This window comes from Limanda limanda, chromosome 4 (genome assembly GCF_963576545.1).
Source record: "Limanda limanda chromosome 4, fLimLim1.1, whole genome shotgun sequence".
NCBI lineage: Eukaryota > Metazoa > Chordata > Actinopteri > Pleuronectiformes > Pleuronectidae > Limanda > Limanda limanda.
Genome location: NC_083639.1, coordinates 8,757,727 through 8,784,709, shown reverse-complemented (window position 1 = coordinate 8,784,709; position 26,983 = coordinate 8,757,727). Strand labels below are relative to the sequence as shown.

Genomic DNA, 26,983 nt, shown 5'->3' with positions numbered 1-26,983 from the left:
CCCCGCCCCGCCCCGCTGATTCAACCGGTGTGACGTCCACATGTCGTTCACACGGAAAAACTACAACACACAGTACTGTCATCTATGTTCCAGATCATGTATGTGACTTTACATAAACTTCTTAAATCTGGAAATACGATAAGATAAATTAAGATAAGATAAGATAATCCTTTATTAGTCCCACAATGGGCATATTTGCTATAATACAGCAGCAAAACTCCGAATAGGCATCGGTAAAAAATAAGTACCACGCAATACATAAAACTGTGATAAAAAACAGAATTTCACTTTATATACAGTCTATGATTTCACCAGAGAACAGTCATATAATGTAGTTTTCAGAACACATAGTGTGAAGTCTCTTAGTAAGTATAACTACAAAGTTTACGATTATTGACTCTTTCTAAAGTGACTTTTTGAACATGTTCATATAACAGAATCTGGGTTTTATTGCCAAGTAGGTTTCCACATACATAGGATTTTGTTGTGGTGTATTTTTGTGCAAGTATAACTATTAAAAAAATAGGAAACAAAATGAAATTTAAAACTAGAAGCACTAGGGGAGGGATTGTGCAATACGTTGTAAGTAAACACTTGAGACTGGATTGTGCGAAGTACAGTTATTTGCCGAGGGAAGTTGAAGTGTCACAGTAACAGACAGGCGCATCACATCGTAGCTCAACGTGTCAATTTAATGATCTGAACACTTCGACCACCTCTGACGTGTTCAGGGTTTAAAATTGGCTTTGAAAGCAGGGCCGGGTCTAGGCAGGGGCAAGAGGGGGCCTGGCCCCCTCAAATAAATGTTGTGCCACCTCAAACTAAATCCCAATTTATAATAATAATAATATAATAAAGCACAATGCCCCCTCAAGATTTGTGGCTGCCCCCTCATACATGCCTGTCTAGACCCGGCCCTGTTTGAAAGGTGAGCTGTTCCCAGGGTGACGCGGCCGAGGACCCGCCGGACCCACCCTAGTGCCACGGACCGGCCGCGGCTGCCTGAGCGTCGCTGTCCTGCGGAAGATGCTGTTCACTCCGCGGAAGATGGCGACTGTTTGGAGGCTGCAGAGGAACCTCCACAGCTGATACCGGGAAGGAGACGAGACACACGCAGCGCCCACTGAACAACACGTCCAATACCACGGTACTGGGTTCATTTGTTTTTACCAGTTTTAGGGTGGGAATCCAGGGAAAGTGTGTGTGTGTGTCTGGCATTGGAGGAGCCACCGCTAGCAAAGATTATCAGCGGTGCTCCGGGACTGAACATAGCAGCTAGCTTGTTAGCTGCCAGGGTGTAAGTTAGCTTGAAAAGGATGCCGTGTCATCGAGACAATTAAGAGGTAGGGAAGTCCAAAATGTGTCTGGCGGACGTATTAGAAACAAGACGTGTATAATGTGTCTTTTTTATCCTTATGTACAGATTAGCTGATGCTGGCTAACGCTAGCTTGGGTGCTCATGTTAAGGCAGCTAGCTTCGTTAGCCAGTGCTAGCTCATATATTCCAACGACCAACCGTTAAATCCAGCAACATGAACAGGGCGGTTAGTCAGTTAAAAAGCACAAGCCAGTCTTCATTTGTAAGTATGATGTATAATATACTTGATGTATTTCTGCAACGTAGTTATCTATTGGTGATAATTAACATTAGCAACACAACCGTTTATTTATTGTATGACGGCTAACGACAGCTAGTTGGATGTAGCCTACGCTGCACAGGGGACGCGCTGTGTGTAGGGGCCAGCTGTTCAGCCTAAAGAAAGGGCACCACCCGGTTTAAACAATGGCTGAAACAATCAAGTCTGCTGAGCACATACATGCTATGTTGGTCACAGCTCTGCAGTGTCATTGGGTTTCCAGGGTAGGATCACATCTCACCCAGTGTTGTTATAGGATTCATCCTCAATAAATCTGATTTGCAGAAGTCCAAGAATGAATATGGGGGAGTCTACTACCACGAATAGAATAAATAAGTCATTGTACAAGTCATGTCTGTGTAGCCAAATTCGGCCAATAGTCAACTTGCTCCTGAGCACCAGGATCATTCGTGCATTCATCACTTACAATGTCTCCCCATGTTTCAACAGACAACAATGTCCCGCTCTCCTGACAATGAGGATGGATGCTTTGTTGCCATGGATACAGAGGACGACGGTGCAGGCCCTGCTGGGTTAACTGAGGAAGCAGAGGCAAAGATGGGGTCCTCCTGGCGACAGGATGGGACCATGGACAGTGGTGCCAAAGGAGGGGAGAGATCGATGTCGGAATTGCCAGAGGAAGTTCTTGAATTTATTCTGTCCTTCCTCTCACCCTACCAAGAACACAAGACGGCTGCGCTTGTATGTAAGCAGTGGTATCGCCTCATTAAAGGTATGTCTCCCGCATCAGCATAATCCTGTGTGAAACTGAGAGGGCCAGTGGAATGGTTAGCTTCGCTGTGAGGGGGCATTACAACATCAGCAGAGAATCGAAACATTACTCTAAAGGACCAGCCTGCAGAGTTTAGGAAGATCAATTGGCCGTACTGAAATATAACTTTAATAATGTGTTACCTGAAAATAAAGAATAAATTGCTTACTGCTAGCTTAGAATGAGCCCTGCCTATCTATATATACAGAGAGCAGGTCCTTATTGTTTTGTGTCCGCATGTTACACTGCCATGTTTCTACAGTGTCCCACAATGGACAAACATAACACTGACTCTGAGTTTTTACCTTATCTGAACCCCACATTACCTGGGTGAGGAGAGGGGTATGCAGCTGATTGCATTCTACAAACATAACTGCCAGATGCCACTAAATCCTACACAGTGGTTCTTGAAACACCTGAGAAGTGACATTTGAAAAATAATGACTCATTCAAATCTGCTTATTCTGCAGGTCGAACATTCTGCAAGTGAAGAAATGTAACTTTTTGTCTAACTTATTTGTACTTTCTCTGAACTAGGTGTTGCATATCAGTGCTATCACGGTTTCTTGAGAGCTATCCAGGAGGGAAATATCCAGTGGGAAAGTCGTACATACCCATATCCAGGAACCCCTATCACACAGCGCTTCTCACACAGTCAGTACATTCTGCTTTACTAATTGTTGTACTTTTTTCATACGGTGATTAATATCACTCACATACCCATGAAATTACTGAGATATACAGTCCTTCAGGTGTTGTATCTAGTGTCTTTAAATGTTTTAATGTCATTGTAACTGTAGGTTTGGTTTAGAGGACAGGGATCAGCAGATAAAATAGGAAGAGCAACTTCAGACTAGCCATTTTGTCATCGGGTGAACTCTATTTCGTTTGAAATCTATCTCCTTCCTGTACAACAAGAAGTTATGTAATTTATTAACTATCCAGCTTTAAAAGATTAACATTTAACTCCCCATTGTCAAATGCTTCACCTAAATTTACTGATCTAGAAGCCCACTGATCATATAAGTTCTTTTTGTCTAATGGTGTGTTGTAATACGAATGTAGTGTCAGATGGTCTTAACTGGATTTTAACGGTAATCTGATCAAGATTAGTACTAAAAAAACTTTGCAAATGTTCTGTAAACAACAAAACTAGAAAAGTCTTCCATACATTTTTATATTGGAAATGCAGGTAACTGTTTTTCTTGGTTGCACACAAACAAACTAGATTGCATAAACAAACAGAAGTAAATATTTATGTATCAGGGTGGTCAGTGTTTGCATAAGTTTGCTGTTAATCTTGTGGCTGATTTTTGTGTTTTGCAGGTGCATGTTATTATGACTCAAACCAGTCTATGTATGTGTTTGGGGGTTGCACTCAGAGTAGCTGCAATGCTGCCTTCAATGATCTATGGAGACTTGACCTCAACAGCAAGGAGTGGATCCGTCCTTTAGCCTCAGGTATGAGTCCGTCACAAGCAGTAAAGACTGATTGGTAAAATAAATTACAGCTCTAACAAAAAACTTAAAAACCACACACATGTAGCTCTGGTGGAAAAAGTAAGATGGGGCTTATGTAAGAACAACTGTGGGAGGGTGAACCTCATATGTGAATCCAGTGTTCAGACAACGAACGGCAGCAGCTGAGTTGGCAATACAAAACAGAGACGCAGCGTTAAAATGAGATTGTACTTACATATTTTACTGGTGCAGTTAAATTCTGTAAACTTTGGAGCTTTGTTTATTTTTATGAAACTGCGAGTAGGGAAGTTTCACTTATTGGATTAAAAAATTGACTCCCATCTCCGCGCTTTTCCTTTACAGGCTCTTATCCGTCTCCTAAAGCTGGGGCGACTCTAGTGATGCACAAAGATCTGTTAGTGCTCTTCGGGGGGTGGACTCGCCCCAGCCCATATCCATTGCACCAACCAGAAAGGTTTTTTGATGAAATCCACAGCTACTCACCTTCAAAGAATTGGTGAGTTGGATATCAGTGCTGGAAAGTAGCACTTTTCATCGTGGGTCTTCTGGCGCTGTGTGATTTATTATTTCTTTTGTTGATCAGGTGGAACTGCATCGTAACAACACATGGACCTCCACCCATGGCCGGCCACTCTTCCTCAGTAATTGGAAACACCATGGTGGTGTTTGGGGGATCCTTAGGAGCTCGTCAAATGTAAACATTTAATCCTTATATCCAAAATTATTAAAAACTGAGATGCATAAATTAAAGCTGGAATCTATAACTTCCTGCAAGTTTAATCTGTAGCAAAGATGATGGGGCATCTAGTGTCACATTTGCAAAGTTTCCTCCCCTCCTTATTCAAGACAATAAAAAGTTGTCAGGTGATTATACTCTTTACTGAGGTTATAAAGTTACATCACCTCAGTTACATCTACAGTGCCAACAGAACAATTGCTGATGTTACACTCATAAAATAGACTTAAATACTAAAAAAAAAGGTTGTATTTCATAAGTGGAGCTCATGTAGAAAGAGCTGTTAACACAACTTGTCCAGCCATCCTCTTAAAGGGCTTTATAAATGTCACCTGGTTTTATCAAATCTGATCTTAACACAATAAAGGATCCAACCAAGTTAGTGTTTCATCACACACTTTGGTTTTATAGTCAAACATTTACACATTTCAGCTTTAATTATTAGACTTTAACTGGGCTTTGGTAGTAAATGAAAACTTAAGCTGTCACATCTCACAATGTCGTTCTGTCCTTCGTTGGTTCTGAGCAGGAGTAATGAAGTCTGGGTTCTGGATCTGGAGCAGTGGTCCTGGTCCAAGCCTCCCATATCTGGCCCATTACCTCACCCACGAGGAGGCCAATCCCAAGTAAGGATTCATTCAACAATTCAAGCTATTAAAAATTCATTGTGATTTTATCTTGTTTTGGAATTGGACCACTTTAAGACTGTTTTCCATCTCCATGCTATTTTAAGTAGGTAAAGTTGTGATTGAAAACCCCACCCATCTTATTGATATAAAATGTTATTATACTTTTTCAATCTTTCCTATCAGATTGTCATCGATGATCAGACGTTGCTCATCTTGGGAGGATGTGGCGGTCCTAATGCGGTAGGTTTCTTTAGTATTTAATTCTCATATCAGAACAACATGTCTTAACCTCCTTTTAATGTGACTACAGTTTTGACCAAAACCTTTTATCTGTTTTAAAGCTTCTTAAAGATGCCTGGCTGCTTCACATGGACACACCCCCGTGGAAGTGGCAGCAGCTGCAGGTTGAAAATGAGGACCATGGAGCACCAGAACTTTGGTGTCACCCAGCTTGTAGAGTAAGTGTCTGTCTTAAGTGTCAGTCAGTGTGTGTGTGCGCGTTCAAACCGAAAATCAATTAATGTGTCTTTTATTATCTTTCTCATCTTCTCAAAGGTGGGCCAGTGTGTGGTCGTTTTCTCACAGGCGCCATCTGGCCGTGCACCGCTCAGCCCAAGTCTCAACTCTCGGCCCTCCCCCATAAGTGCCTCACCTGCCTCTCTGGGCCCCGAACCGCCTTCCCTGCGCTCTCATTCTCCTGTTCGGAGTGGGGCGGCCGGTGCTGTCCTGGGAGCTGTCGAAGAGGCTCCGTGTGTAAACGGTCGATGGGGAACGCTGAGACCTCGCCCCTCAGCAAGAGGATATGCCAGAGACGGTAGCCCATCCTCGTCCCAGCAGCCGTCTCCTTTGCAAGGTCCAGACAGCCCTCCTCTTCCTTCACTTCCTCCATTATTAAACGGATCATCACCTTCCCCCGGGACCAGCCCAGCCCAGGCTGCATCCCCTCCCTCTCGCCCTCACCTGCCTGCCTCCACGGACTATGATTGGGAGTCTCCCCCTTCTGCCTCCCACCACCCTGAGGTGCCCAGCACTAATGGACTGCATACACCTCCTGCAGGCTGCCCACGCACTCCACCAGGAGCAGTGTCCCCGGCTGCCTTACGACGAAGTCTTGAGGCAGTAAAAAACAGATCTTCCTCATCTTTACCTTCTTCATCATCTTCGTCATCATCATCATCATCGTCGTCTTCCCTTCAGACACAGGGAGCCTCTACCGGAGCAGGAAGTGGTGGAGGAGCTGGAGGAGCAGGTCCTCCTGGAACTCCTCCCTCATCGTCCTCCAGCCCTCCACAGGCCGCTGGAGCTGATGGACATGCTATCCCACCTATTGCACGGCGTCTTGGTCATCACCCTCCTCAGAGCCTGAACGTAGGAAAACCTTTGTACCAGTCTCTCAACTGCAAGCCCATGCAGATGTATGTTCTTGATGTATCCCGGGCCAAATCTGCCAGGGTGGTGTCTTGGAGAGTTTATGGGAACGGGACTCCCGCAGCAGTCACAGGGCCGCCAGAGACCAGCCTCCACACGGTGGTGCAGGGCAGGGGAGAGCTCATCATTTTTGGGGGCCTCATGGACAAGAAACAGAATGTGAAGTACTACCCTAAAACCAACGCCTTGTACTTTGTACGTGCTAAAAGGTAATGCAGCTCCAGACGGGACTGGGAAGACGGACGCTTCCACCTGTGACCACATGGAACGAAGACACACAGCCTTTTTCCTATAGAGAGGATTATTGGAAAAGAACATTGTTAGATGTTCCACTTTAAAAGTTCACGACCCTCCCTTCTGCCTACTGCAAGCATTCAAAATAAAACACTTTAACTACACTTTGATAAAGCATACGGTTAAATGAGAATCCTGACTGTGTGTGTGTGCTTGTTTGACAGCTAGTGTGTGTGTGCGTGTGTGTGTGTATTTGTGAGTGCCAGGACATTTTTTGTTGTCCCAGTGATCAACCAAACAAAATTTCTTCTTTTTTTTTCTGTCACCCTTCTCTGGACTCTTAAAAGAGAGGAGCTATGGAAGAACTGACAGAAACGGTTGACGACTACCTTGATTTTTGTATCACTCTTTAAGCCTGCTATGTTTACATTGAAAACCGTGTGCGTGTGATTGTGTGCGCGTGTGCCTGTGTGTGCGTGCGCGCACAATAGTGGTTACAAGTTTTTGACTAATGTGTGTCGGGATCTTTGTGTGAGAGATATGGCACTGTACTAAAAAGATAGTTGAACAATAAAGGCCTCCATGTTTAATCTGTCACAGTCTTCCTATTGCTACAGTGTTTGTTTGTGGTCTATCATTAGTAGCTGTTTTAGAGCTGTCAATGATTTTACCTGTTCTTCAGGAGGTTGTCATGGATATGGAGCATAAATCAATATCTTTCAAACTGTAATTGTAAGCCAAAGATGGATGAGAAGTATTAGTATTAATTTGAGATTAAATTTACTCAAATGCTCATAAATGCTAATAGATTTATAGCATAGAAATGTTTTTAAAGCTTGACTCACATTTGAACTTAACTTAAATCTGTCCAAATATATAAAGACATAAACTAAAGTAACCTCAGTATCACCAGATATAGAGAATTAACTCTCAGCAGCACTGATGAAGTCAGTACACGTAGTTTATGAGGGGCTGACGGAGAGCGGCCTCTAGTGGCTGCTCTGAAGTCAGCACAAAAAGGAAAGGGGTCATTCAGTGATGAGTCATCTCAACTGCAAGTAGCATCTGCTCCTATTATAAAATACCTTATATAAATGTATACCTAGTTTTATTACAATTAATCCTTACACTCTTTTAAATCTCCCCTAAAGACTTATTTTTAAAGGTGTACTTTCTCTGAATTTTGATCTTACCTAATATGATCATTTGGTAATGTTTAATGAGTTTTTTTTATATACTAATAATCATTATTTTTAATATTAGTAATTGTTTCCTGTTTAAAGTCAGTGGTGAAAAAACTATTCAGATCAAAAGTAGAAATACCACAATGGTAAATGTCCTTCATTAAAAATGTCGCTCAAGTAGTTGAGGCTCTAAATAACAACATGCACACGCAAGTGTCAAAAGTGTATATATCATATAATATATAATTCACATTCATTTGTAAGTACCATTTATTGTATGACATCCTTTGAAATACTTATACGTGTATATATTTTATGATATACTACGTTATATTATATACTGTGTTTTGAAAGGTGCAATATAAATAAAGTTTATTATTGTTATTATATATTTTTTGAAAGATATTTTCTCTAAAGCATTTGTATATATAATAATAATTATTGTTATTTATATTATTATTAAGTGCTAAATCTAAATTTTGTTTCCTCTACTGTCCACACAATCCTTTGCAAATTGACCTCGTTTCAACACCCACAGTCACTTTTTTTGAATCCTCAGTCTCCTCTCCCTCAGACTCTCCATCCCCCTCTGCGAACCAGCAACCTTTTACCCAGAGAGCTGCTATAGGAGCAGAGCAGGGGCAGCTCGGAGCTCAGCAGTCTGATTTGAGCAGAATCAGGGAGGTGGTGAGGTGGCAGACTACACTGAGGAGGTATTGGCTCTGACACCGAGGCAGTGGGAGGAGCCTGTGACAATGAATGTGCTGAGGACACATGTTTACAATGATAGGGGGAGAGAGGGGGAAGAATGGAGCTGCTGCACAGGACCACTGCACACTGTGAGTTTCCCAATGAAGTCACCAAATGCAAGAGACCTTTGTTTTGCTAAGTTTTCATGAGGCAAGTGAGAGGAGCGTTCTGCTTGAGAGTGGTTGTAGCTGGTGCTGTGCAGGTTTGTGTAGTTGGTTTGAATGACTTTAAATTTAGGCCTTGTGCGAGAGCCTGTGTTTGTGTCTGCAAGAGAAATAACTGTCTGCTGTCTAGGATGCATTCTTTAATATGAAATCTAACTGGTTGCTCTCTTGTTTCCACATCTATGCTTGTAGTGAAGTTAAGTTAAACTGACAGACTGGTTTCAAAATATGTCAGCCATGAGCTAAACCTAGATACTTCCAGGAGGACATCAGTCTTCCTCATGATTCACAACCACTCTCTGCCCTTTTAGCCTAAACACACCTGAACCTCTCATAATTCATAACATAAACACCACTATTTGATTCTCTTGCAGATGGTGCCTCTATTAAACAGCCTGACAGTCAAGGGAGCTAATGCAAGTCACTGCAGAAGGACACCAGAGTGGCTGGGTGTCATGTGATACACATGCAGTACAATCATTCAATGAGTGATCACAAAGGCTGATAGCGTTTGTTTTTGACGTCACTGTTCTGTTCTAAGTACAACACACTCCCTGTTCCCTGCTATCTCAAACAAGAAGGAGGTGACACAGCAACGACATTGGTCATTTCTCAGGGATGACCAGTTCTCAGCTGCTGGACACTTCATCCACAGAGTCTGTGTTTGGTGCTCAGGCTCCCCCCAGGATGGCATCCACAGTGTCTGCGGTCCCGCATGGAGTCTTTGGCCTCTCGCCGCCCCCTCATGCGGTTTGGCCTCCTCTGGACTTCGCCCTGGGTGCTCTGGCCTGCTGCGCGGCGTGTGTGTTCACCAATCCCCTGGAGGTTGTAAAGACCCGTCTGCAGCTCCAGGGAGAGCTGTGCGCTCGTGGATCCTACCAGAGGCACTACAGGGGAGCCCTCCAGGCCCTGTGGGTGGTGGGCCGCACAGACGGGCTCCGGGGTCTGCAGAAGGGGCTCTCGGTCGGCCTGATCTACCAGGGTGTGATGAATGGTGTACGGCTGGGCTCCTATTCCTACTGTGAAGCTTTGGGTATAACCTCACTCCACGGGGGCAGTCTTCTCTCAGGGGCAGGGGCTGGGGCACTGGGCGCCTTCATTGCCTCTCCCGCCTACCTGGTAAGTTTACTGAAGTTTCTCTTTTAGTTCATCCTCTAAAGAAGTTGTTTTTAATGTCCCCAAAGGAAAGTTTAGGGTGAAAACACATCACTGATGCTATTTTAACACACAAAGAGACTCCATAGACACTGACATGTAAACTGATCTGTATTTAGAGGTTGAGTATCGGGTAAAATATCCATTTCATGGTTCACAATGTTTTTTTTTGCTTGTTAGCCCGTAAAACAAAGCAATCTGAAATTGCAACCCCTCATCACAGGCTGCATGTTTGTGAGGTGACTTTTACCCTTTCAGTATTTGATTTATAATGATCCCTGAGGAGCAGAGGTGGTTCTAATAATTGTATCTTTGCTGTTACTATTTGTGCTTTAGTATGTCCCTTAAACATTGTTTGTGTCGGCCAGTGTGTTGTTGTGTTGGTACTGTGTCTGTTGTAGTTTGCGAGCGCGAACTCAAACACTAAACCTAATTGGAAGTTAAAACCTGTGTACAATTACAAATTAATCTCGTCTGATTAGGTTACACTTGTCACCCTCAACCTTACACGCACTTATAAGCTACTTAACAACCAAACAACTGCAGGGACTGCAGAGGAAAATTAGACTGAATGACTAAAACCTGCGCAAAGACATGATGTACCCACGTTTTCATGTTATTTTTGTGCATTTTCCCTTAAACAGTTAGTTTTCATCTGCCTGATCCAAACAAACCTTTAATTAAACCTCCCTTGAGATTGAATCTATAGTAAAACAAACAAAAAAACACATCAATTCAATGTTCTGTCTGTCGCTAATTTACAACATGTGAAAAGTATTAACAAATTCTGTAAATTGAGTTAATTTACACCATAAGATATATATTATAAGCCACAGTAGGACATTTCCGGAGACAAGGTCACCATTTTTGTATCTTTGTACTATCCACATCCACGGTTTTGTTTACTGTAATCATTCCTCTGGTCCTGAAACAATTCTTTCATAACACATTTGCAGTGAGCGTGATGGGGGCTTCATTGGTCTTTAAACAAATCAAAGTTGATGGACGTTTTACATGAAATTCCCTGCATCTGTTGCCCAGGAGCCTGTTTTCTTGCTGAGCTTCGATGAAGGAGTTTTGTACTGTGTATTGGAATCATGTTGATCTAATCCTGTTGTAAACAAACTGCAATGAAAACATAACCTACTTGATGGTGGTAAGGATCTAGAAAACTCAACCTTGAAACCTTTTGTAAATCAGCAGTATTGAACGTCTGAACAAACTAGAAACATAAAAGAACACGGCTCAGTTTCAAAGGTGTCTCAAATGTCTTGGATCTATTAACCAGGGCGAGAGCTGGTGTAGCAAATAAATTATAATAGCGATGGGTGAGTCAGAGATAAGTTCTCAATTAAAGACATTTTTGATTCACTATAATCTTGAGTCTGTCTCCGTGCCCCAAACCAGGCCCCACTCTGCTTTGCTGTTCAATATGGAGGAAGATGTAACGGTCATCTATTAAGCTAGCTACAGTTTGATGCCCTCATGATGTTTGTTTTTCTTACACGGATAAAATGTCACCATGTCTTGATTTACGGCCGGTTTTTATGAACGTCCTCCTCTGCTCGTCCTCTTTTAATATGATACGAGTCGTGTTGATATTTTTCTGCCTCAGCTGAAGCATCTGACCTTTTACTCCCTCATGGAAAGACAATACTATGGGATGACATGCTGGTCTATATCTAGGTCACTAAATATACCCTGCACGTGGCTCCAACCCTCCGCCTGCTGCCAAGAATATACATGTACAGTATCTTATGGCTCCTTCCTGTGAGCTGTTGGCAGGGCCTTATGTTATTGACACTCTGTATGAGGTTGAGCGGAGAGGCTTGCTTTGGTGTGTGTTATTATTGTGTCAGGTAATTCAGGTTTGGTGCAGGAATTTCTTTGTCAAGTTCCCGTCAAAGTTTCTTGACTTAGTGACAAGTTTTGTTTTGTTATGTTTTCACCTCTGTTTGTTTGTCAGCACGATTACGCAAACATTACTGAATGGAATTCCATGAAACCTGATGAAGGGATGGGACACGGGCTGAGAAAGAACCCTTTCACTTTTGCTACAGATCTGCATCTCAAGCGAGATGACATTTTCACCTATTTCCCAGGAAATAAATCATGGACCTTGCTAAAAAAATCACATTCAGGGGACTGATATCTATGAGTGTGTGCAAATTGGTGCCGATCCAAATAAAAAACTGGATCTAGTGGATTTCAATTTTTGCTTTCGTGGGGGAGTAGGATTTTTTCAGCTGCTATACAGCAACAAATAGGGCTAGAAACTGGTAACTAGCCGAGATAATGTGGATTCAGAGGGAAGTCAACAGTTTATATGTGTCTTTCTATTGGTCCCAACGAACATGAAGGATTTTGTGGAGAATTGAGAATTAAGTGAGCTGTTACAGTACAGTGTGATGTATAAACCTGAAAACCCCTTAAAACTTGTATGTTGTATTCTTTTCACAGGTGAAGACTCATCTCCAAGCTCAAACTGTGCAAGCCATAGCAGTCGGTCACCAGCATAACCATCTGGTAAGATACATGAATACAAGTTATCATCTGGAGTCATTTCATACTATGTGTTCAGATGCTTCAGTTTCAAGTTTACAAGAAATACATAGTGAACCATTTCAGTATTTTATTTTTATAGTATCATTATCTGCAGCTAAAGTAACTGGTATTTTATTGTTCCAGTCGTTCCAGTTTTTTGTTTGTTATTTTATTTCATACATTTCATACGTCATTTCAAACTTTATTTCCAACACATTCTTAGAAGTACATAAGTTTTAGGACTTAAAAAAATCCTCATCGTATAGACATGAAACAGGTGTTAAGTGTCTATAATTTGCATGTGATACACTTTTATTCACAAAACATTAAACATGAGGGCAGATGCTGATATAGAACTTGAATGAAGATTCCTTTATGTAAAATATAAACATAAATGCACATCTGTCTGCATCGTTTATTCTGCAAAATACAGTTTTTTTCTCATTGGTGCATACCAGTGAACATGAATCTCTGTGAACAGCTCTCATTGGATGAGATACTGTCCAACCTATAAATCGGTTCGCAAAAGGATTTAAAATATTGTATTTGTATTTGTACCATTACACAATAGTAAAACACAGACTTTGTTATTAGATACAAATATCTGCTGCTTCCAATTCATTTTTCACATTTTGTTTTTATTTTGTCATTTCAGGGAGTGTCCGATGCCTTTGTCTCCATCTATAGAAGAGAAGGTCTGATTGGTCTCTGGAGGGGTGTGAACGGGGCCGTGCCCCGAGTCATGGTGGGATCAGCTGCTCAGCTGGCGACCTTCACCTCGGCCAAGGACTGGGTGTCACATTCCCAGGTAGATGTGATGAGCTGCTAACATTTGTACTGCAACAATTTCCGTCACGGTGTCAGCCAGAAGTCAAATTCCAGTTACACCTCAGGTTATTTGTTTCTTTCCAGTGGCTCAGTCCAAACAGGTGGCTCACGACACTGATCGCTGCCATGATCAGCGGCGTCGCCGTGGCCGTCAGCATGACGCCATTTGACGTCATTAGCACGAGGCTCTACAACCAGCCCGTGGATGAGTTTCGTCGGGTGAGTTTAAACAATCTCATCAAATTTGTGCTTTGTGCTCAATCTTGGTTTAATGGGATTAAGTTTAATATGTAAACACGCGCTATAGGACCAAAGCTTGTGGTTTTCCTTCTGTGCCTCTCAGGGACGTCTGTACCACGGGTTTTCAGACTGTATGCTGAAGGTGTGCCAAGCTGAAGGTCTGCTGGGGTTGTACAAGGGCATGGGCCCCGTCTTCCTGCGTTTGGCCCCACACACAGTGCTCAGCATGATGTTCTGGGACCTGATGAGGCATCATGGAGTCGACCAGAGCCAGGGGAGCAGCTAAAACTCCCCAAATGCTACGGCTGGACTCAGTTAGAGCCGTCGGAGTGGTCCATCAGTGAATAAAAGACAAATGACATTTCTACGATTAGTGATAGCAATGTCATGTCTGTACAGCAGTCAGAGCCAGGGTAGATGAGTCGTATTGTTTCCAGTCTTTATGCTGTACTTTTATATGAACTGTGCACGGTGACTGTCGCCTCACAGCAAGAAGGTTCCCGGTTCTTCCTGTGTTGCGTGTTCTCGCCGAGCCTGCATCGGTTTTCTCACGGTACTCCCGTTTCCTGCCACAGTTGAAAGACATTTCAGATCGTGGTTAGAATAATTAACCGTGAGCATGAACGATTGTTCGTCTCTATATGTTTGCACTGCGATAATGACAACCTCTCCAGTGTCTCTCGCCTCCCGCCCAATGTCAGCTGAGATTGGCTCCAGCTCCCATCGTGAACCTCAAAGGATAATAGGGATAGATAATAGATAATGGTTGGATGGAGACACGAGTGCTGTATCAATGTTCTCCGTCAGAACGTGAATAAGCACATTTCCCAAAATGTCAAGTAATTCCTCTCAGAGAGCAATTCTCTCCCAGGATGTAAGGATGTCGGATTGACATACAAATACAGAAGACGGACAAATGTTGCACTCCAATACATATGAATGAAGCTGTCGACAAACTATCAGGTTTTTGCCTTAAAATGCCTCAAATGCAAAAAGCGATTTCTCATGTCTCAAGCAATTTAAAGAAGCACAAGAACAAATCTGGATTATTAAAAAAGTGTCTATTCCATGTATATAATCCAGTGTGGCTGCTGTAACGTGTTGTGGTTTAATACATACCTCTTGTTGCCTTTGTTGTATAGAAAATAACTTGATGGGAATATCTTGTATCTACTGTCACCAAGAATGCCATTGGATTTTTGAGGTTTTTATTTAAAACAAGGGAACTTGAATCCTTTGAACAACTGTTTATAAAAATGAGAATAATATTAATAAAAACATTTTCTTGTATGAAATATCTTAGTTTAAATAAGTTTTTGTGTCAGCTTAGGCACAATTGCTGCTTCTTTTTGTGATACATGATATCTTAAGTGACATTGTAAACACATATTTCATTCTGAAAAGGTGTCTGATTGGTCTGTAAACCTAATCATCAGTTTGGAGGACGTTCTATTCATCAGGGAATGACAAGATAACATTACATTACATTATATTTCATTTAGCTGACGCTTTTATCCAAAGCGACTTACAATGAGTGCATTCAACCCCGAGGGAACAAACCCAGAACAACTAGAATCAAGAAAGTACAATTTCTTCAAAAAGCATCATAAAGCAAAACTACTAGTGCTATAAGTAAGGGCCATTTATAGTGCTACTAAATTGTTAGTTACAAAATGTTATTCAAGGTATAGTCGAAGATGTTTGTTTTTAGTTTGTGGGGGAAGATGGTAAACTTTCTGATGTCCGGATGTCGATGGGGAGCTCATTCCACCATTTAGGAGCCAGGACAGCAAACAGTCGGGATTTTGTTGTGTTTAGCTCGCAGTGAGGGAGCAACGAGCCGATTAGAGAGCGGAGGAGAAGAGTAGTGTGAGTGATTTTAGGTTGGTTAAAAACCAGTTGAGCTTCTGCATTCTGAATGAGCTGCAGAGTTCGGATGGCACTAGCAGGTAGACCAGCCAAGAGGGAGTTTCAATGGCCTAGGCTTGAGATGGCCAGGGCCTGGACCAGAACCTGCACTGCCTTCTGAGAGAAGGGGGCGTATTCTCGTATTCTGGATGATGGTTGGCTACAGCTCTACTGACCACACCCCCTGCTCATGATCAATCAGGCCCCAGGTGGTAATGGCCAGACAGTTAAAACTCAGCAGAATTCAACAAAAGAGAAACTTGTCTCTTTAATCAGTGATCAGGTGAGTTTCCTGAGTTAAGATAAACACAGTCAAATCAAAGTTGACCTTTGGAGCTTAAGTGTGGAGCACATTCACACACTTTACAAAAGCTTTGACTGAGAGGAATTAAGAACAAACTGACTTGTTGGTCTATGCTGAACAGATTGTAGTAGCATGTGTGAGAGATCATAGTGTTTTTTTGTGAAACAAACATGTTTCTCCCTTTCTTCTGGATCCTGGGGACTTCTGAATGGACGCCTTTTGATTCAATCCCCCTAATTGACTGTTTTTTTCAAGGTGAGTTTATATTTAAATCTTCCTTGTGGCAATATAGTTTATTTTTTGTTTTCCTCAAAATCCTCAAACCTGCAAAGCTTAGAAATTGTTAATTTCTGATGTTTTGTTTTTTTTGTTGTCAAAGGTCTTGTGGGTGCATGTGCAATATCAGTGCTGTGCAGTCTGATGAGAGTTTACTATTTCCTTAAAACGTGCAGGTGAGTTTATTGTGGAGAAAAGCAGAAAATGAAGTGAACCTTTAAGAGCTGGTTTCTGAGGTACTATTCTTTGTGTTTCTCTCCACACAGTGATTCTGAAACTGAAGGTAAGCAGAGGTCATCCTCACCCGTCAATCCTCTGAGAGGGAACTGGAGAGCAGCCCTCCAGTTCTGGTCCCTGACGCTCGTCCTGTCTCTGGTTGGCTCCAGGGTCTCCTCTCTCATAGTGCTGGAGTTTTCTCTAAGAGCGGTTTCCTCTTGGGCATCAGCAGGACTGGTGAGTTCCTGAAACAGAATCAGAATCTGAATTATTTTATTGGCCAAGTATATTTTCACATACAGAAAATTGACTTGTTGTGGTTGGTGCATAGGACATAAAACAACAATATATATAGGTAGAAACAAAGCATTAACTGAAAATTTGCAAAAGAGCTAATATTAACAAATAGCGCAAAATAAGAGATCACCTGAAAACGCTGATTATGTCTTATTTACATTTAATTCAGGAGATCCTCTCAGTTGTTTGTTCTTGTGTTCAACCTATGAATCCTTCTAACACTGATCTGACTCATTTTCATCCATGCTTTAATATGTCTTTTCTCAGGATGCCAGTGGCCGAGGCCTGCACCTCCTCCTGCTCCAGTGCCAGTTTTCCCTTGGTTGCTGCTTCACCTGTGCTCTGGTCTTCCTCCATCAGGGGGCTCCACACAGCTCCCTCAACTTGTTCCTGGCAGCTGCGATCAGCTGGGTACTGGCAAGCCTCTGCCACAGTCTGTGGAGCCATGTGGCCAGACATTACCCGCTGCATAGCACAGAGCCTTACTGTGGGAAGTGCATCACCCTCCTGACCTCAGGACACACCATACTGACCTCACTGCAGAGAGCGGTTGTCTTGGCTTTTGCTTTTGCAACTGTGGCTTCCTTCGCCACAGTATATGACCACTTCCTGTCCCAGAAGGATGCTCTGAAGTCTTGGACTCCACTGACTCTCTGCTATACCATGTTGGTTATCTACATTCAAGGTGATGGTCGGGGGAGTGTGGGTAATGAAATGGTTCTTCAGGGGAGATAGTAAAAATCCTAGATTAGATAAACTAAAAGGGATAGTTCACCTAAAAATGAAAATTCACTCAGTGTTTGAGTCCAAAAAACACTTTAGAAGTTTCAGGGGTAAAGAATGCTGCAGCCAAATCCATTGCAATTGAGGTTAATGTTGACTATTCTTCAAACATATAAAACGATAGAAATATGTATATGCCTCCATGTTTTGTCATTCTTGCACTGTGGCATAAAACATAAGGACAACTAACACTAATACACAAACTAACCAATATTAGATTATAAGAGACCTTAAATATACTAAATAAACAAACCTAATAAATATAAAACCAAAAACCATCCATATCTCAGAAAAGACTTAAACACAAGACCTTGTAGCATCATTGTGTAACTTTTTTTTGTTTTCATTTTATGCAGCTGATGAGAATCTGCAGACGGGAGCGGTGGCTCTCTGGCACACGGCCGTGGTGCGACTGGGAGCTTTACTGGTGCTCGTGCTGACAGTGGGCGACTGGTCTGACATCCTGCATATCCTCATCTCTTTCCTGGGAGAAGCAGCCTGTCTGCTGCCCTCTCATGACCTGCTGCAGGCCGCCTTAAGGGTCTGTATAAATAAATCCTTACCAGTCAAAGACTATATGTTGCATGTTTCCCATTGCTCTATGTTCAGTATATAACTGTTAGGTGTCAGTATTCTTGAGAAATGTGAAAATGACAAGCGATGTTTATTTGTTATGCTCCGTTTGTAGGAAGAAGAAGAAACAAGCCCGAGAAAACAAGAGCAAATCTCTGTTCACAAAACATTTGAAGTCAAAAGGAAACATTCCTCAGACGACAGCTGACGGTGTCCCTGACATCTACCTCAACACTACCTCAAATATTACATTGATATTGTACTTTACTGAATGAAATGATTATTTTGACCTCTCTTAAACTGTGCTCCAAATCACTGCTACTGTGTTGGTTCTTGTGTAATCACCAATAGTGTTATTAATCAGAAATGCTTAATTGATAACTGCCCTTATGGAAATTGGGAAATAGAAAAAAACAGACATTAATTCAACGTCAGGTTTGAAACATATTCTACATCACAACAGTGGATAAAATGAAGCAATAGAACAAAAATATTTGGTTTAAAGCTGTATAGTAAAAAAAACCAATAAAATTAAGTAATAAAACAACTGTCTTATAAAAGCTATTTTATAAAATGGTTTTTAAAAAGTTTCAGCAGAGGATGCTGAGGTAGCTTGTCTGATGAAAGAAGGTCACTGAGATGTCACTGAGTAAAGGTGGACTCCGTCAATTTTACAAATGATATCAAATCATACTGTAAAAACAATGTACTGTTACTACCATTAAAATACATTTATTATATCTTCTGTGACTCTGGAGGGTCTGCATTTTAAGCTGGATGTGTGTCAGACATGTTGGTGGCAGGGGAGTTTAATGAAAACATTATCCAGTTGCATCTTGGGAAATGTAGGATCCACATTTTCTGAGCTTGACCCTCCCTTGGGACTAAAAGGAAAATAATTTCGACCTCAAATTGAGGTTGTTCCTCAGAATCCATTATAGAGTAATTGCTGAAGTCCTAGTCTAACTTTTACCAAAACCAGAAGAATTTCTTTTCAGTAGAGTTGTTACCAGAGCTGCAGATGTTTACATTTAGACAAAAACCATCAAGTGTAATTGTGAACATTCAGCCGTCACTGTTTTTCCTTCATCCTGTGTTTCTTCCTGTTGCTTTCCGTTCATTTCCCTCCACTCATGCAAGTCTCTGTGTACACATCCACTGACACTGAAGTAGAGGCATAATGTGATGGTGAGTCAAATGGAAAGTCGTGCTGTTAGAAGCAGTGAAGAGGTTCAGAGGGTTTAATGAGGATTGTGGCTGTGAGATGGGCGGAGCGTGGAGGTCTGGGGATTGTGTCATCAGCAGGCATGCTCCCTCCTGCAGCCGTGACATCACTGCAGCATTCCTTTCCACAGAGCTGGAACAACAGAGACCCCCATCACTCTCCTCATCTCCGTCTCCTGTTAACCCCCTCTCACACATTCCTCCGCCTCGATCAGGAAACTTTAGTTTCAGCTCACACCATCCTCATTATTGACTCTCGGAAAGACAGTAGACCTCGCAAGGCTCAGCTCCGGAAACCGAACACACTATTAGCTGATCAGCAGGCCTGATACCGCTCAGACTCATTCTGGTGGAGAGCGGCAAAAACAACAAAGCCGCTTTTTCATGGCTCTCACAGACATCACTCACTGTTCCCCCCCACCTCTCCTAATATACCAACATCTCCTCTTGCACAATGCTGTGATTCATTGCCCTGTAATGCTGCTCCTCCTGTAGAGCAGAACAATAAAAAGCCTGATCAGGAGAGTCTGATGGAGTCCAACACATATAATCAGACAGTGTGCGGGGCTCTGCACGCCAGTGAGGAGCCAATGGAGGCAATGCCATAACACGCTGATAGTAAGTCAAGGCTGGACTGATATAATGTAGTGGGGGGAAGGGAGGAAAGAGAAAGAGGGAGAAGAAAAAAGGAGGCAGACTCAATGAGGGAGGTAGGGAAAATAAAGCTGACAGAACAATAAGGCAGAGCTGCACAGGGGAGAGAGAAAGAGTGCCACTCGAGGTAGAAAAGGCAGGTAGAGTCACATCCTGCTGGCATGCACAAAGATAAAGAAATGGGAGGTGGCTCTGTTTGTCTATGCTATGTTTGTCATTTCAGGGTGAAAGCCTTTGGACAAACTTTATGATACTGTAGGCGTTATTACATTTGTCGAAGGTCAGTCTGTTTGCTTGGCTGGATTGCAACAGTTGCACGAGCATGTGTCTGAGTGCATGCATGCCAGTGTGTGTGTGTCTGTGTGTGTGTGTGCCTGCACAAGATTTCATAGCGGATGAATGTGTCATGTTTTTTTTACAGCACTTTGCCCGAGATTAACTGTTCACCTTTTACGGTCGGGAGGGAGGTGGTATTTTCATTCGACCAAAGAGGGGAAGGAGGAGGGGTCGACGGACGAGAGAGTTTGGAAGGGAGGTGCAGGAGGAAAAGGAGTGGCCTTCTGCAGATAGTCGCCCTCTCTGCCGGAGTAAAGTCTTCTCACTGTGGCAGCACACAGGAGGGAAAACAAAAGTTTAGAGACACAGAACAGGGAGAAGGAGAGAGAGAGAGGAAAAGAGGGAGAGAGAGACATCTTCAACCCACAGTTTCTCCCAGGTAGGTAATGGTAGCTCACAGCCATGGTGAGGGGGTTACAGATAACTCAGATTTGTGCTGTTTGCCTCTATAACCATTCATCATTGATTCAAGATTCAAGAGTTTATTGTAAATGAACTAGAGTTTATAGGTAAAGCGGGATGTGAGTTTGTGCTTTACCCTCTGTATTGTGAAAGTGAGAGCTCCCACAAAGTTAACTAAGACGCTCAGATTAAATGTTCTTGTGGTGAAAGACAAAAAATGTTCCTTATTTATGTGTTATTATTATTCTTACTGATTAGAAAGCTTGCGTAAGATCCGAGGATTGTCCTGTTAAACAAGTCTGTAAAACAATAAATGTTACGAGCAGTATTGAGTCATGATGATCACTGTGCTTTCTTCCTGTTAGACTGTGTGTGGGTTGAATACAGTCATGGCATCAGCAGCTCCACCAAAGAGGATGGTGTCCTCCGTCTTTATCACTCTGGCATCCCCCTACCGAGCCACGGTGACACAGCAGCAGCAGCCCACCCTCCTAGCCCACAGTTCCCCGGCTGGAGACAAGCAGCACACAGCTGTGCGAGTTAGCCCAAGTGAGAGTGTCCCTGTCGTGAGACAGAGGAAAGAAGACGTCCTCTCTTCTCACAACAGCAAGGACAAGTGTCATGCAGGAGCCTTGACCCACGTTTCAGGCCCTCAGTGTCCAAAACCTGACCAGACTGGACCCAGGGCAAAGAAAGAAGACCACATAGGTGCTGCAGGTACATGACAACATCTTTTTTTGCATAATTGTTATTTTTTTTATCCTCTGTTGAGGTGGTGGGATTCCCAGTTCATACACGATCAATATCTTCACTTTTGGGGTCCTCCACAAATACCAATAAGGGTTTATGCTTTCCTGTCTTTGTATTGGAAGATGTCTGAACTCCAGTGAGTTAATACATACCTAACAGGGGTTGAACAACACTATGAGATATGTGAAAACAAGTACTAGAATGTGACTTTGTATTACACAAACTTCTGCCAAGGCCCAACAATCAAGCCAAACCAAATTTCACACACTAACTGAATTCAGTCCACTTAATATGCCTGATTTTGTTCATTGAGATTTCTGCATAAGCGCGGGGACAATAGTATAAATGTTAAAAATGGCTACGTAAAAGATAATTATAAATCTTCCTGAAACCGCCCCCGTGTCTGAATCTGCACCGTAATGGGTTCCTCTGCTTCCACGTTCTATTCCCACCCCCAAGATTTAGTGGAAATCCAGTCAGTAGCTCTTGCATAATCTTGCTCACATACAAACCAACAGACAGAGGTAAAAACACAACCTCCTTGTCAAATGAAATAAAGCCATTGAGCTTTCAAACCTGAGTAGCCTGCATGCTACTCATCTCTGCTTGAGGCTAGTGGCTTAGGGAGATAACTTGTGTAGCTGCAATAGCATTGTGGGTAATTTAGATGCCAGGTTATGTTAAGAAGAAGAAGAAGTTGGGGGAAAGATAAGCCTGGTTATGCTGCATCAGCTATGATCCTTTTGTGTCCATCATGGTTACCACAGTGTTATAATAGTGTAACAGCAATGCAGTGAAATCTTCCAGCGCATTAAACTGGAAATATTCTCCCCTACTGACATGTATGTTCTAGGCTCTGTAGATATATTTATGTTATTAGGTTAGAAAAAGTATTTCCAGTAATAAACAGTTTTTGGAACATGCAAGATAGTTGTTATTTGTATGAAGAATGTTCAGAAGACACATCTCTTATTATATATCTTGATAGTATCTGTATGTTGACAATATGTATAAACATTTGTGAGGTCTACATTATCCTGAATTTCCTGTATTTCAGGAAATTTCCGCACTTACTGGAAACTATTTACACAATTTCTCTGTGTATGTTACTACCATGTGACAATGTCTTTTTGCTGTCAGAGTGCCTACCTCCTCCTCCTCCCCCCCCAGCTGCTGCGCGGCCTTCCCCTCAGAGAGCAGCGCTCCCTGAGGACTCAGCACTTCCACCACCACCTGCCCAGACGCCTCTCTCACACCCTTTGACCCCAGGCCAGCAGCCGCTTTACAACAAAGAGGTATGCAGACCTCTCTCTCACACACTGCTGCGAAATATCAGCCGTATTTTCATCACGCATATCTTTATATTCATATCACAGATGTCATTTACTGTCTTAAACCTTTGATCCAATTTCCTTTGATCAATTTCTCTTGAAGTAGACAATTTACCAAAGTGAAAGATTACAACTTTCCACAGCTTTTACAGATAGTGTATTATGTTCTGCAGTGGTTGTAAAGAATCATCTGCAAACTACATTATGAGGGGAAAAACAGCTGTTTCTTCAGCTATGGATAAAAGATCAGAAGAAACTTTATGAACTGTGCACAAACAGAGCACTTTCCAGTCCGCTGATAACTTTATGAGACACGTTTAGCTGCCATATTTGCAGCACCGGTCTCTGTGTAGAAACTGTAAGATGCATAGCACAATATTTTCAGTGCTTTATAGATTATTCTAGAATGTTTACCTAGGCCAAGGTCCGACAGTCTCCTTCTGAAACCACATTTAAATTCACCAGATCTGTATATCAACACCAGTTTTCACACACTCACAATTATCAGTCACCTAAACATGCCTGTTTTAATCATCAAGATCCATGAGTTATTCTCTGAGAATCAAGGAAATGTGGAAAAACACACCAAAAAATTAAATCATAGACCCTCCCCCTCCATCCCATACCACATTTCATGAAAATCGGTTTGGTAGTTTTTGCGTAATCCTGCTAACACTGAAGAAAAAATAACCTTCTTTGCGGAGTTAACTAATTTCAACTTCCTTGTTTCGGAAGCAGCTTTTTCGAGTGGTTCAGGTTCCTGTATTAGAAAACCCTACGTGAAACACAGAGAATGTAAAGACTGTTTGGGTGACACGTTAAGAGCTTACTGGACTACGATTCTCACATGACTTTGGCCAATATTAGTTATTTTTTTTAGCAAAAGATGTGATTGCAACTTTTTACTCCTAAAGTTCAAGGATAATCAGAATCTGTATGTGCACTAAAGTCCTCCTGATTAGAAATAGTCAAATGAAAGTGAAATGCTTGGAGCAAATTGTTTGAAAAGGCGACAAAAGCAGAATATAAACTCTGAAAAGCCAAACACACAGTGAAATGTAAACTGTAAATCAATGCAGTGCAGTCCTTATTGTGTGGGCTGACGTTTATGTTTCAACCTGTAACCACACAGAACAACTCTTTATCCTCTGTCCTTTCAGCATCAAACACAAACCCTGTAGTCAAAACCAAGTACCGCAAACTTGTGGTTTATCTAATGAGGCCAAACCCAAACAAGAGCATGAAATGTGTCTCAGTTCAGCATTTAGGTTTTACATTAATAAAGTGTTTTACATTGAAGGTGGAATCAAGAACACCATCTAGTGGGTTAAACCGAGGTGAACAATCCCAAAACAATGGCCAGGACGCATGTGAGGAGAGTAAAGGTAACATCATCTTTATTTACACGCACACACACGACTATAACCTGCTCTGACATTGGATGTTTGTATCCGACACAGAGGTGTGTGGCTTCTGTCGGAAGCCCGTGGCTCTTTCTGAACCTGCGATCGAGGCCTTGAACAGGACTTACCATGACGCCTGCTTCCAGTGTAGATCCTGTCACATTCCCCTGGCTGGTAAACAGTACTACAACAAGGCAGGAATCCCTCTCTGTGAAGACTGCTACCAGGTAGGTCCAAATCCATTCAAAGCACTTTATAGTAGAGTTTTACCATTCACCCATTCACACACACATTCATACAGTGCATCTATTTATGCACTGTCTTTATTACACATCACTAATACGCTGTCGGCAGTCATCAGAAGACAGAGTTTCTTACCCAAGGACACTTCGATATGCAGAATGGGGGAGACTGGGATCAAACTACCGACCCTCTGTTTAGTGGACAACTTGCTCTTTCTGCTGAGCCACAGGTGCCCTTGTAAAAGGACCATATCAATGTTCTTCACCCTCATTATCTTTAAGTAATTTATAATTTACAGGAACCAAGACTATAAAATCGTTTACATTTAAACTGCGATTTAGTTTCTCTAACTTTCAATCCAGCATCAATCCTCTTTCACAGACATGACATTTTCTTGAAATTCATCCAGCACATTCAGCATTGTGTCACCTGTTATCAGTTTCAGTGTTATGTCATAATTACATGGTGTAGTCACAACTTGAGCTGACTGTGGTGTAAAATTCTATGTGTTTATTGTGATGTTAGTGGTGAATGTTGACTTTTATTCTGTGCTAAAATGAAGCCAATGGCTACTTGGAAAGAACAACTGAATTAAACTAGAATGGCACTCAATAGAGGGCAAACCTCCGCCAAGACCGAATGAATAAATTCAGTCAGGCTGCACCAAATGTCACACACTCATAGATATCAGTTTCCTAAATGTGCTGGGGTCCATGAATATCCTCTTGAGAAATCTATGAAAATTTCGGAAAAACAACATTTCCTGGATGTGCATCAATATTTAATGGGCTCTTTGCTGACAGATACCGCAACCGTCTCACAGTTTTGTGGAAATCCACTGAGTTGTTTTCATGAAACACAAATGAAAACGGCTGAAAACATAACCTTCTTGTCAATGTTATGTTTTGCAAATTGTCAATCAATTCTAAGTAGTTGAATAATGGAAAATGTTAATATCATCCTGGAATATAGAGATGTTTTCTATTAACAATTTTTTTCTGTCTTTCAGGCCAGTCTGGAGCTTTGTTGGTCATGTGGTGAGGTCATCACAGACCATGTGATCCGCGCCCTTGAGCGAGCGTACCATCCGTCTTGTTTCACCTGCACAACATGTAAACAGAAGATCGGAGAGCAGGCGTTCGCACAGGGAGAAGTTGGAGAAGTGTATTGCCTCCAGGACTACTACAGGTATACGAGTTAAAAATCATTCACAGAAACACACCTATGCAAAAATAATAAAGATACTTTAAATGATATAATAACTGAAATTATTTTCCTATTTATAGTTATTTTAGGTGTATTTCTTCATCTTGTTTAAAGTCGTTTTAATTTCATCTGTGGTGAAATGAGCTGTACAAATTAAAGGGCCTCTACTAATATTGTTTTTTTCTCTAAAAAAATGTTCATGAAGGAAATATGCTCCAAAGTGCTGCTCCTGTAACCACCTAATTATTCCAAAAGAGGATGGGACCGACAGCTTCACTGTGGAATGTCTGGGACGCTCCTACCATGAGAACTGCTACAGATGTGAGGTAGGTGTGCAAACTGTGTGTTGTATGGACACACTGACCAGTACGCAAACACACAGACGCACACTATTCACCCTCAGTCAATCAGCTTGTGGTTTTGTGTGCAGGTCTGTGTCATTCAACTCTCTCCTGAACCAAACGAGCACGGCTGCTATCCTCTGGACGGGAGGATGCTCTGCAAATCCTGCCACATGAACTTGGTACCTGCTCAGCACTAACGCCATGAACTGCAGCTGATGGAAAAGGGCCACGAGTCCAGTCATGGGCATTTAAGACTCTGGCATGTGAATGTCACACTAACCTTTTAATGTTTTGTTTTACAATAATGAAATCTGGTTATCATTTTTTATAACATATCATACTTTCTGAAGACCATCGTATTCTTCTTTTATACTTGATAATTTTGCACTCGATTAACTCTACAAAATGCACCAAATATATTTATGCAACCGACTTAACGCAATAATTATTTGAATTTTTCAAAGTCTTAATTCGTATTCTGTTTCTCTATCGCATTAATCCTTTATAATAAACATAAAAATGTAAATGAAAAAAAACAAAAAGATATATAAAAGTAAAATAATATATTTTATCTGAAACCAGGCTTCAACATGCATTAGATTTGTTAAGTCACACTATCGATAAGTACTAAGATCAGAAACATTACAATTTTAATCACAACTGTGTAGTAATACAAACTATAGTGAAATTCAATCATTGGTAAAATGCCAAAAACAGATTGACATGTTCACTACATTCACAAAGTGACAGTTTTTCCTTATGAGAGCTGTGGAGACCTCTGTGCTGAAGATGCAGAAACTTCAACCGAGGTTATTGAATAAACTTCATAAGATAAATTTACAAAACTGAACATAGACATTTTAATGTGACATTTTTTTTCTTTAAAACACTACACAATAAGTGATTTTTAACCACTGATTATGTTCCTGTACTTTTTAATGTGATCACAT

General features: G+C 41.8%; 4 protein-coding genes across 6 annotated transcripts; all 4 read left to right on the top strand.

The window, feature by feature from the left end:
- Window positions 1–60: 60 nt before the first annotated feature.
- fbxo42 (F-box protein 42) lies at window positions 61–7,508 on the top strand. 2 transcript variants are annotated; one of them, XM_061069508.1, is made up of 11 exons: window positions 61–98; window positions 944–1,147; window positions 2,088–2,370; window positions 2,947–3,063; window positions 3,736–3,870; window positions 4,234–4,387; window positions 4,475–4,585; window positions 5,157–5,253; window positions 5,440–5,496; window positions 5,598–5,714; window positions 5,812–7,508. In XM_061069508.1, exons 3-11 carry the CDS (start codon window positions 2,094–2,096, stop codon window positions 6,895–6,897), a joined length of 2,151 nt encoding a protein of 716 aa, XP_060925491.1. In that variant the 5' UTR covers window positions 61–98; window positions 944–1,147; window positions 2,088–2,093; the 3' UTR covers window positions 6,898–7,508. The 2 variants fall into 2 exon arrangements, with proteins under 2 accessions (XP_060925491.1, XP_060925492.1); XM_061069509.1 differs by lacking the exon at window positions 61–98 and having other exon boundaries at window positions 925–1,147.
- A 1,346-nt stretch (window positions 7,509–8,854) lies between these two features.
- Window positions 8,855–15,078, top strand: slc25a34 (solute carrier family 25 member 34). The gene is made up of 6 exons (XM_061070097.1): window positions 8,855–8,941; window positions 9,391–10,135; window positions 12,632–12,697; window positions 13,371–13,523; window positions 13,628–13,762; window positions 13,887–15,078. Exons 2-6 carry the CDS (start codon window positions 9,635–9,637, stop codon window positions 14,067–14,069), a joined length of 1,038 nt encoding a protein of 345 aa, XP_060926080.1. The 5' UTR covers window positions 8,855–8,941; window positions 9,391–9,634; the 3' UTR covers window positions 14,070–15,078.
- Window positions 15,079–16,165: 1,087 nt separating this feature from the next.
- On the top strand, window positions 16,166–18,455 carry LOC133000076 (transmembrane protein 82-like). The gene is made up of 6 exons (XM_061069947.1): window positions 16,166–16,250; window positions 16,375–16,447; window positions 16,538–16,724; window positions 17,052–17,469; window positions 17,924–18,108; window positions 18,256–18,455. Exons 1-6 carry the CDS (start codon window positions 16,166–16,168, stop codon window positions 18,346–18,348), a joined length of 1,041 nt encoding a protein of 346 aa, XP_060925930.1. The 3' UTR covers window positions 18,349–18,455.
- A 2,150-nt stretch (window positions 18,456–20,605) lies between these two features.
- On the top strand, window positions 20,606–26,467 carry fblim1 (filamin binding LIM protein 1). Of its 2 annotated transcripts, none has more exons than XM_061069946.1 (8): window positions 20,606–20,733; window positions 21,122–21,473; window positions 22,677–22,801; window positions 24,138–24,222; window positions 24,298–24,467; window positions 25,493–25,671; window positions 25,895–26,015; window positions 26,120–26,467. In XM_061069946.1, the coding sequence occupies exons 2-8, from the start codon at window positions 21,146–21,148 to the stop codon at window positions 26,228–26,230; spliced, it is 1,119 nt and encodes a 372-aa protein (XP_060925929.1). In that variant the 5' UTR covers window positions 20,606–20,733; window positions 21,122–21,145; the 3' UTR covers window positions 26,231–26,467. The 2 variants fall into 2 exon arrangements, with proteins under 2 accessions (XP_060925929.1, XP_060925928.1); XM_061069945.1 differs by having other exon boundaries at window positions 22,647–22,801.
- The last annotated feature ends 516 nt before the right edge of the window (window positions 26,468–26,983 follow it).

Bases quoted from the DNA above. Each gene is read 5' to 3' on its own strand.
- slc25a34 (XM_061070097.1), top strand. From the start codon at position 9,635: ATGACCAGTTCTCAGCTGCTGGACACTTCATCCACAGAGTCTGTGTTT. The intron at 12,698-13,370 runs GTAAGATACATG...TTGTCATTTCAG, and splicing joins GTCACCAGCATAACCATCTG to GGAGTGTCCGATGCCTTTGT. The intron at 13,763-13,886 runs GTGAGTTTAAAC...TGTGCCTCTCAG, and splicing joins CCGTGGATGAGTTTCGTCGG to GGACGTCTGTACCACGGGTT.
- fblim1 (XM_061069945.1), top strand. From the start codon at position 21,146: ATGGCATCAGCAGCTCCACCAAAGAGGATGGTGTCCTCCGTCTTTATC. The intron at 22,802-24,137 runs GTATGCAGACCT...TTTACATTGAAG, and splicing joins AGCCGCTTTACAACAAAGAG to GTGGAATCAAGAACACCATC. The intron at 26,016-26,119 runs GTAGGTGTGCAA...TTTTGTGTGCAG, and splicing joins AGAACTGCTACAGATGTGAG to GTCTGTGTCATTCAACTCTC.
- LOC133000076 (XM_061069947.1), top strand. From the start codon at position 16,166: ATGTTTCTCCCTTTCTTCTGGATCCTGGGGACTTCTGAATGGACGCCT. The intron at 16,251-16,374 runs GTGAGTTTATAT...TTGTTGTCAAAG, and splicing joins AATTGACTGTTTTTTTCAAG to GTCTTGTGGGTGCATGTGCA. The intron at 16,725-17,051 runs GTGAGTTCCTGA...GTCTTTTCTCAG, and splicing joins CTTGGGCATCAGCAGGACTG to GATGCCAGTGGCCGAGGCCT.
- fbxo42 (XM_061069508.1), top strand. From the start codon at position 2,094: ATGTCCCGCTCTCCTGACAATGAGGATGGATGCTTTGTTGCCATGGAT. The intron at 5,254-5,439 runs GTAAGGATTCAT...CTTTCCTATCAG, and splicing joins CACGAGGAGGCCAATCCCAA to ATTGTCATCGATGATCAGAC. The intron at 5,715-5,811 runs GTAAGTGTCTGT...ATCTTCTCAAAG, and splicing joins GGTGTCACCCAGCTTGTAGA to GTGGGCCAGTGTGTGGTCGT.